The sequence below is a fragment of the Leuciscus leuciscus genome, assembly GCF_965113295.1.
Source record: "Leuciscus leuciscus genome assembly, chromosome: 11".
NCBI lineage: Eukaryota > Metazoa > Chordata > Actinopteri > Cypriniformes > Leuciscidae > Leuciscus > Leuciscus leuciscus.
The window spans coordinates 13,782,973-13,793,789 of NC_138735.1; the positions used below are offsets into that span (position 1 = coordinate 13,782,973).

The following is a 10,817-nucleotide window of genomic DNA, read 5'->3' on the forward strand; positions in this document are numbered from 1 at the left end:
TCTCAATTAAGGTCTGGCATTCTCATGGTGATCAGTTGACATAAACTCAACCCAGACAGGGGATTGAAGCTCAACTCTTTGTCGAAAAGAAAAATCTGAATGACAGTCCGACTTTGACGTCTAGTGATGAAGAAGTGCAAATATTGAGTGTGCACATATACACTCACTCAGCTCACACACAAATGTGCATGTTTCTCAACCAAACTCTGTGAAAGTTTGGCTGTAACTGCAGCGAGGTGACGGGGAGGACTGTGATGCAGGCCGCCTTTGTGTCATGAAGAGGAATAAAGGATGAGCTCTGCTCGCTGTCTCTGCTGCCACCTCTCACTCTTTTTTAGAAGCCGTTTCACTCTGCCTTTTCTTGGACTTCCAACTGTCAGTCTGGTCTGTCCCCTCTTCTACTCTGTATGTAAGGGAAGTCAACTCAGGCTGTCTTTTTTTTTTTCCTGTTTTGTCTTTCTCTCTTGGCTTGTCTGTCTGTCTTTCTCTTGCATATTCTTCCCTGTATTCCATACGAGATCGTTCTATCTCTTGCAGAGATGCTCAGTGGCTTTGGAATGCGTTAATCCCACTCGCTTATGTTCAGGATATTGTGTCTGTTCCTTTTAAATCAAATGGCTTCGGGACAGGAAAAGCCCTCATAAGTGCTGCACACTGTTGTATTTGTGTGGATGCCAGATGTTGACCTCATTCGCTCAGCGGTTTACGTGAAAGTGTGTGTTTTCCTCTGAAACCCTCAGCCCTTCACAACTCCCTTGCTGCACGTGTGTGCATGACAGAGATGGCCAGACAAATAAAAAAGGGGTTACATAGAGAAAATGAGGTGGAGGCAGCATGTTGAGAGAAAGATAGAAGAAACGCAACAGGGATTTGATGGCTTGTAGGAGAGAGAAGGGGCAAATGACAGCGAGTGAGAGGAAGTAATTGGTTTGGTTAAGACAGGGGTGACAGTATCAACAAGAGGGGCGAATGAAGATGATGGGCTGCAGTTGGAAAGCTCTGGCATTAGAAATGCTTTCACTAAACTTTCAATATCTTTCACCCCCAACACATCCCCCAATCCACCCCTTCTAAAACCTTAGATTCAAAAGTTGCCACAGCAGCACATCTGTCAGCACTTGTCAACTACAGACCATAGGCCTATACTGATGGGAGGTGACAGGGGTTTATTTGAAATCCCATTTAAATCGGACACTGAGACTCACAAACCATGATCACTCACAACAGACTGAGCATACTGAACGAGAGAGAGAGAGAGAGAGAGAGAGAGAGAGAGAGAGGGAAACTGATCATTGTAAGGAGGAGCAGGGAGTTTGTAAAAAAAAAAGAAAGAAAGAAAGAAAGAAAGAAAGAAAGAAAGAAAGAAAGAAAGAAAGAAAGAAAGAAAGAAAGAAAGAAAGAAAGAAAGAAAGAAAGAAAGAATCATAGAGTCTGAATGACTTCACATTACAATAAACATAAAGAGATTTTTAACAATTACTTTTCACAAACATACAACACAAATATAGCATTGTTTTCCAATTAAAGTAATTGATTGTAAGAATTAAAGTAATTGAAATTAAGTTCAGGACTAACTGATCTAACATTTCTATAGAAGCCAATTTATGCCACATAAGAAAAAAATCACGCTTTAGTATATCTTGATGACGTCAAAGTTATGACAAAATATAATTCTGACTTTTAATCTTGTACTATGTCATAATTTTTTTATTTGATGCCATAATTATGACTTTTTATGTCATTTTTGGATTTACAAAATCACTTTTTTTCTTATGTGTGCAGAAATGGGCGTCCATAAAAATTGCACATAAAGCCTGACAAAAGACAAGGAAAAGACAAACTCATGTAGATGTCTGAGTAGCTTCTTTTGATGCTCAACTTGCGTTTCAATGTTGATCCAGATAGCTCTGCAAACTTCTCTAAAAGTTCCCTTAAAGACTGCTGCTGTTGACCACTAGAGAATGAGACACCATAATCTTAGATATCCTCCATAGTGTAACCCCTAGTTTTATGATGCAGAATCTCTTCTATAAGATATTGCATAGATATTTATTGTTTTGAGTAAAATGAACACAGTATACTCTGTGCTTGCAGTGGTTAAGCAATTGATGAGCAGTTACTGAAGCCTCAACTGTGTGATCCTGAAGCCCTCTAGTGGCACAACAATGTCATTGCATTGCATACAAAGTAGATGTTAATATTAATAAGTACATTCAATCTAACATGTAAAACATTAATAGATGTAAACTCATTTTTTAAATATTCAACTCTTGTTAAAGTAGACATAAGGAAAATATTTTTTACCGGAGCATACCATAGTGTGGTAAATGTTTCATACTATATATCATATTATTCATTAACATGAACTTTGACCTTCTCTTCCTCTCACAGCACATAAATAATGACCATATCCATGGAGAAAAGAAGGAGTTTGTGTGTCGCTGGGAGGAATGTTCAAGAGAGCAAAAACCCTTTAAGGCCCAGTACATGCTGGTGGTGCACATGCGCAGACATACAGGAGAGAAGCCTCATAAATGCACGGTGAGAATTATATTAAATACATTTGGTATTTTTGTTTTGTTTTTAGACACTCATTTCAATAGGTAGAACAGCTTTTGACCTGATTTTTTTTTTTTCTACGAACCTACCTGCTGCAAAAGCCTTGGACAGTCTAGAACAAATCAATGCAACTGTGTGTCCTTTCTCTGTCAGTTTGAAGGCTGTTCAAAGGCCTACTCCAGACTAGAGAATCTGAAGACACATTTGCGGTCACACACAGGAGAGAAGCCATATGTGTGTGAACATGAAGGTTGCAACAAAGCGTTTTCCAACGCGTCCGACCGAGCCAAACACCAGAATCGCACACACTCCAATGAGGTAAATTCACAAACAGGAGTGTACCAAGCAAAAGGCCTGCTTCTAACACTGTCAGGTTTGGACAAGTATGTTCCTGGTCTTCTTATGAACTTCTGGCTAAAATGAGGTCCCATCCTACATAATTTTCTCACTGAATATTATTTTTACTCAAAATACATCACATCACTGAAGTAGAATGAGTTGTGACTATACCATTCATGTTGACTTTAAGTTGTTTTAAGTTTAATATTTCTACATGATGCCGATGCTCCCTCTCTCTTTACTTATCTTAGAAACCCTATGTCTGTAAAATCCCTGGTTGCACTAAGCGATACACTGATCCCAGCTCTTTACGGAAACATGTTAAGACTGTACATGGTCCTGAAGCCCACGTCACCAAGAAACAGCGTGGGGATACATACCCACGACCCCCACCTCAGCCACGAGAACCTGGAGGTAATGGACAAAGCCGGTCACCAGGACAACTGCCTCTCGGAGCGATCACGGACCAAAGGGAGTATAACCACGCTACCTCGAAACAGGATGAATGTCTACAAGTGAAGTCAATCAAAACAGAAAAGCCCATGGTAAGCTTCCTTCCATGTAAAAAAGATAACATTTACAAAAAGGAATGGTTTGCTATACTTATGCTAAAGTTTCATCTCCAAAAATGTAAAATAAATAAACTGAAATCCAACCTATTGAAATCTAAATCTATGTCCTTTTGACCATGTACAAGCTAGAAAGTTTCAGGAGTATTCCTGTATTTAAATACAGAAGTGAATCCCCTAAATTATCGTTCTGTGTGTGTACAGAACACAGTCCTGAGATGATTAACACCGTGGTAACCATAGTAATGTTCTGGCGTCTCACATGTTTGGTATCCGCTATATTTGAACAAAGTAATATTACAGTAACCAAAGATTCGTTATGTTTTGAAATTTTAACTAAAACACCGTCAACAGAGGCCTTATTTGCAATATAAAGCATTTGGATTTATTTTGGTTTATTATAGGCTTATTCATATCTGCTATTGTTTAGCAAGATCTGGCAACATGAATGAGTCAAGCCTAGTACCTATTTCTCTGTGATTTTCTTGCAGAGCTCATACAGAAGAGAGAAATATCTCTGATGTGCATTTAAATATGTCATTAAAAACTAGTTGTTCGGTTACGTACACACTGCGTAGAAGTGTTGTCACTACTTGCATTTTTTCGGGAGTTAATACGGTTGTAGAATGCAGTTGTCACTCCCGTAAATTTCTGAACTGTGCGGGTATACATAATGGGATTAAGCATTAAAGAGGTGAAGTGACAACCAAATTTAACTGCAGTGTGTATGTGGCCTTTGTCTTACAAATGTTTACTTCAAAACGTATGTCTTTACCCCTTCCATTCCTGGTTTCATAGCTGCTCAGCTAATACTTGCTTACAGCCAGCTACATTTTGCCTTGCATGTTCAAATAAATAACTGAATATCTTTTTTGTCCACTACCACACGCATTACTTTTCCTCTCTTAATAAGGACAGTGGGTGATCAGGTGAGAATGGTGATGTTATTATAGGTCTGATCTTTTCTCTTTTTATTACTCATTCTATCCTTTGAAGTCTGGGCCATCTGGATCAATTTTGGCTATTCATTCAGTCATCGGTCAACAGCATCATGTCATCTCTTACATATTTTAATGCTGAATGTAAAAATATTTTTTGGTTTTTTATTTAAAGCATGGTGCATACTTTGTTGTCATAATATTGTTGCCTATGGTCACATGAGTATTATATCAGCTTGCATGACAAAGCTACCTCTAGTAACTGTTTATGTATTTGGCTCTGGAACTCTGTTGCCGTTTTAAATCAGTGAGCTGTGACTGCACTTATGGTTTCATTGTGTTCTGGATCTTTGTACAGCTCTAGGTTGAGAAAACGCATTTGCAAATTTCAAAGACAAATACAAGCTTTCTTACACCACTACTAACAAGATAGCCAATTCTTTAGCAGCCATTATCCATTTGCAACACACAAAAAAACAACCTAATTAGGACCCAACAGCTCTACAGGGAGACCATTGTTCATGTGCCCTGTTTTCTGAAAATGGGGCAAACAAGCTTACCTCTACTCCCGCTGTTGGTCATTTAGTTCTGATATTGGCAGCTGCTGAGCATGAGGGAACCTGTTTCTCACACGTCTGTGATTCACTTTAGTTTACATTCCATGCTGACATAGAGATGAAATTGATTCAAATACAGTGTTATGTAAACTGAGAAAGAAGAAATTGTGTAGAATTATTGCTCACATTAACCATATACTCTTACAGAAGTCTTCAGTCCTGCTCCAGGAGACCCACTGTTCTGGAGAGTTTAGCTCCAATCCTAATCAAACACACCAGATAAACACACCAGATAAACCAGATAATTAAGGTCTTCAGGAAATTACAGGCAGGTGTGTTGAAGCAGGTTGGAAATAAACTTTGCAGGACAGTGGTCTCCGGGGGCAGGGGTGAATACATCTGCTCTAATAGGTCTTGTTATATGGCTGAGTGCGAGAAATTTTCTCAACATTGCATTTCATTCTCCTCATTGCATTCTTCTGTTTCACCTATAGAAAATGTGCCAAAATATCAGGATTGTTTAATTTTTGTCATAAATTTAACATTTTAAAAATATGTTCTCTTCTTTCTTCCTCTCTTAGACGTCTCAGCCAAGCCCTGGCAGTCAGTCTTCATGCGGCAGTGACCAGTCCACCAGCGGCCCCCATATCGGCCGTGGAGTCCAGCTTGCTGTAAACAGCATTGGGCTTTTGGGGGAGGTGGCAGTGCTTGAGGACCAGGAAAAAGAAGAGGAGGAAGAGGAGGAGGAAGGAGAGGGAGAGGAGGAGGATGCCCCCATTATGGACTCTACAGTATCCACTGCAACAGCCACGACGGCAACACTAGCTTTGCAGACACGCCGAAGTGTAGGACGGCCCCTACGCTGGATGGAACATGTTAAGATGGAGAGGTTAAGGCAGGTGAATGGAGCTGTGCCTAGGCTAGGACATCTGTCCCCAACACCACCCCCTAAAGGCCAGGCCCTGCCTGCCCTCACAGGAAAGGGTAAGTCTTACTTTCAGAGCTTTGTCAACATACCAAACTCTACAAATTTAAGTGCAGACCACCAGGTGTTCTTATAATCTTTTAAACTTAAAGGATTAATTTATCCAAAAATGAAACTTCTGTCATCACCCTTATGTCATTTTCATGACTTGTTCTTCTTCTGCGGAACATAAAAGAAGATATTTTGACGGTTTGGAATGATGTGAGGGTGAGTACAGTTTGACAGAAGTTTTCTTTTTGGGTGAACGTACCCATTTGTGTCTAAATATGACTATAATGGCATAATAATGATAACATTCAACCTCTCCTAACAAGAGTATCTCTCATTATTAGGTTCAGGCCTTGGTAGGAGTAGTTCTGTGGGGGTGCTCCAGCTTTCTCCACGTCCTGAGCCGTCCAACACAGAGCTGACAGTTTTGAGTTTGCTGCATGAACGGCGGGACAGCAGTGGTAGCAACACCAGCTCGGCCTACCTAAGCAGCAGCCGTCGCTCCTCTGGCATCTCCCCCTGCTTCTCCAGCCGCCGATCTAGCCAGGCCTCGCAGTCTGAGCACAGCCATCATCGGCGTATCCACAATCTCAGTGCCACTGATTCGTATGACCCTATCTCCACTGATGCCTCCCGACGCTCCAGTGAAGCCAGCCAGTGTGGAGGTGGAGGAGGAAGTTCAGTTGGGATGATGTACGGTGGAAGCTGGGGTGGTGGAAGTGGAAGTATCGGAGGAACTGGAATGGGAGCAAGAGGTGGTTTGAACCTTACTCCAGCTCAACACTATCACCTGAAGGCCAAATATGCAGCTGCTACAGGTGGGCCTCCTCCCACACCCTTGCCCAACATGGAGCAAATGAGTCTAAAGACTCATCTGACTTTGATGAGAGATGGACAGAACACAGGCCAGCTTACACTACCACCACTGGTCAGGCCACGTCGCTGTAGTGATGGTATGCACAACTTACAAGGCAGTCAAGCAGTGTATCAACGGAGAGGACTGTACCCTGGTGAAGGTCCAGGGAATAGCGATCGACGAGCCAGTGACCCTGTGCGCCCACGGGATCCTAGTGCTTTCGGCTTGCCACAGGTACAGCGTTTTAGCAGTCTAAACAACATGAATTCATTACCCCATCTTGCTAGTAATCATTACTCAGATGGAGAAGATCACAGTCTAAGTCTGCAGAACTATACCTGCCAAGTAGGTAGCTTTCAGAAGAGTCTACACTCTCCATGCCCTCCTAGCATCATGGAGCAATCAGCACTTGAGGAATTGGCCATGGACCAGGATGGTCTTTTGTTACATGTCAATGAAGTCATCCTACCAGATGATTTGGTACAGTATCTCCATTCTCAAGATCAGGAATCGGCTCACAACCATAGCAGTGATTCCAGTCCCCATAGATCCAGTTTTGACCAGGGTATTGCAGACAGCCAGAACTTCCTCAGCCCGCAACAGGAAGAGGCTGAAGGGAAAGACACTAGTAAAGATGTAATGCCTATCCAGTGGAATGAAGTGAGCTCTGGTAGTGCTGATTTTACTCCACCCAGGCAGCAATCTCAGAGGTGCGAAAGATGGTCAGACCAGAGTGGCATTGTGAGCAACCCCTTTAGTCGATTTGGAAACATGATTGTGCAGCAACAACTGCATACAGATTTCATAGATCAACACTTAAGTCTTCAAAGAGACATGACAGGTATGAGCTACAGGTGCAGACATCCAGAGCAGCATCAACAAATTGCAAAACCAGCCCAACAGCAGTCCAAGATTAATCCAGGCATTAAGATTGAGTCTTCCTCAACATCCCAACTGGAATCAAGGCACAATAACTTTGGTCGACCAGACTTCTCTCATATCTATTTGGGGCCCATCCGCCCTAGCTGTGCCCAGCAGACAACTATATCCCAAACTCACCTCCAGCAAAATCCCACAACACATCAAATCAGCGGTAACCTTTTGTTGCAAAGACAAGCAAACTGCAGCTTGACCCCGGCAACACTACTGCCTCACCAGCCCCAGCCTCCTATGACCCACCCACCTGTCAACAGTGGCCGTAGAGGCTTATATCACCCACAGTTCTACTCCACTCAGCATGTAAGCAACAGTCAAAATGCACATTCATGCCTGCAGCAAAGCTTAAGAAATGGAAATGGCACCAATTGCTCCCTTACAAATCAGGTTTCAGGGCTGAAGCTTGAGGCAGATGATCACCTTCAAACTAGCACTTGCTCTTCCTTTCAGCAACAACAGCCAGTGTTTATTGCTGAGTGTTTTGACACAACAGAGTCCAAAACTTCATCTTCTCACAACATAGCACAGTCATGTCTAATGGAGTCCTTGACAGAAGAGACAGAAACACCTTCTGAGGCTCTTCTTTCCTCTGGGGTTGATCAGGTTACCAGCACGGTAGAAGGAAGCCCAGGTGTCCTAGATAATATGGGTTTAGATATTTGTTCCATCCTTGAGGATGGCTTTGAGCAGGGTAGTGTGGTGTCTGACATAATCAGTCCTAGTTTTCTCCAGGGTCTGTCTCGGACTTCCTCTCGACTGACTACTCCTCGTGTTTCTGCTACATTTCACAGCATGCATCCAGGCACTAACAACATGGCTATAGGTGACATGAGCTCCCTCCTTACCACCCTCGCAGAAGAGAGTAAATTTCTGGCTATTATGCAGTAGTCTGTGAACTCCTCCTCCAAAAACTAAAAAATAAAATCGTAACTATGTTATAGATAAGATAAATATAACAGACATATGCATGTAATGTTTAAATGTGGTATGAGAAAAAAAAAAGTACTTCCTTTATACTCATTAAAATAGTTTAATAGGCAATGTTGACAAAGAGTTTACAATCTACTTTAAAGCTGTCTCATCGTCCTAGAGGCAATGACCAATAAAACCATATAGATACATATATAGAGGCTATTTTTTTTATATACATATAATGATGACAGGAGACACTTTCCATCACGTGTTGTTGTTGCTGTATGTTTTTTTGTACACTGTTGCTACAAGTGCATGCTATTTTTCTTATCAAGTGTACTCAGTGTCCACTAAATTGAGTAGGTTAACTCATGTATTGTGTACCTTTATTTTAGAGTGCATTGCATACTTCAAAAACAGTGTTGAATACAGACAGACTTAACTGTCAACAGGTCAAGACAGGGTCAAATATCACTCTTAACAAGCCCAAGTGTCATATTTTGATTATTCTAATTGTCTTTTTAAGTGTCTTAAATCAATGATGTTTCAGTGATTTCTTAAGTACCAAATGTTGTTTTGATCAATTTTTTTACAACATGTCAAGTAAGAGGGACCATTTTGTTGTATAAGTGTGGAGAGCTGAATGCAAACTGAGAGCTGATATCTCAGAACCTTGATTATATTAATTGTATCTTTGTAAATAAATGTAATTTTTCTTTTTCTTTTTTTTATACTGTAAATATCATCATTTTGATCATATTGTAAATGACTGGTGCTGACGTTAGGCAGTGCGTTATGTGATCATTGTGGAAAAAACATTATGGTCATTTTAGTCAATCTCAACATACTTATTGCACAAAGATTGTTTAGTTTGTGGCCAAAAGGGTGTTGAAAGCATCGGTGTCAATTCATGTTTAAATTTATCTAAATATATCAGTAATTTTATTTGTTTCTTTGTCTCAGTTGTGTGCTGTGTGCATCTATAGTTAGATATCATGTATGCTGTTTAGATCAACCTGTTTTTACCCATTTATTATTTAATTAGCGAAATTAAGACGTATAAACACCAAGACACATCGAGCTCCACTGCAAGAGCTAAGAGACTTTTCAGCAGTATTAAAACTACCCTGCAGTTTCTAAACTGCATATGTACAGCTTTTTAAAATGTGTACTCTGAGAATTAGGTTCTGTTTGTTTTTGTACAGTTATTTGAACTTTTTCTGTAGTTGTGTGTCAGTGTTTTGAACATAAAAGTGGTATGACCCATTCCCAAATGAAAGGACTAAAGGGTTTGAGCCTAAGGTATGTGCCTTATTAATGCCTTTCCATACAAAATAATCACTGCCAAAAATAAAATGTGTATGGAAAGAGTCCTATGACTTAACATGTTACATGAAACATAAAAAAATATATTCTGTTGGTTGGGCATTGAGAAATGTAACATGTAAACAATGTTGGTTGCTTTGTTGTTTAAAAAAAAAAAAAAATTGTTTTGTTTTGTTTTTTCATGCTTGTAAATACATATTCATTCTGTAAACTGTAGTCAAGAGTTTAGGTGGCATCCGGGGTCAGAATTAGTTTAAGTATCCTACTCTATAAAGGAGGAATCCCTGTGCCCTCCCATTAAACAGAGAGATCAAAATGGAGTTGTGGTGCCTAGCACCGTTAGACTGGGAAGTTTTTGCAAAGTCTCATTGTTCATTTTATATCAGATTACAACAAATGTTTGTATGGTTTTAATAAAAAATATATATAAAATGCTTGTCTCTGAAATGTGCCTTTATGCTTAATTTTTTTTTAGCAGGACACAATTTCCTATTAATGTTTTAAAGTATAGTTACAGTAAAACAAAATATTAGTGAGTAATAGGCTACTGAACGGTGCTTAAATATTTAATATGGATGTTTATAATGCAATACTATTTTCTCTGCCAATGAGCTTATGAGTTAATGCTTCACATCAGTTCTAACATCCATGTGCAGTGCAATAGAGTATCATTCTGAAGAGATTCTTGATCAGAGGACCTGTCCTAAGGAAAGCTTTTCCAGATTTATATACATCTTTCATTCACAAACTGCAAATGCAAACGATAAAATCTTGGACTGACATTGCAGAATCAATTCATGTTGTTCTGGGGCCGTATTCACAAAGAATTTTAAGGCTAAAAGTAGCTCCTAA

General features: G+C 40.1%; 1 protein-coding gene across 1 annotated transcript in view; it reads left to right on the top strand.

The window, feature by feature from the left end:
- The window catches only part of gli3 (GLI family zinc finger 3), a 181,699-nt gene extending 171,302 nt beyond the window's left edge, over positions 1-10,397 (top strand). Inside the window, exons 11-15 of the mRNA XM_082183977.1 lie at positions 2,392-2,541; positions 2,713-2,877; positions 3,150-3,443; positions 5,544-5,946; positions 6,280-10,397. Coding sequence (XP_082040103.1) covers positions 2,392-2,541; positions 2,713-2,877; positions 3,150-3,443; positions 5,544-5,946; positions 6,280-8,615 — 3,348 coding nt within the window. The 3' untranslated portion in view covers positions 8,616-10,397. The remainder of the gene's footprint in view (positions 1-2,391; positions 2,542-2,712; positions 2,878-3,149; positions 3,444-5,543; positions 5,947-6,279) is intronic.
- Positions 10,398-10,817: the final 420 nt, after the last annotated feature.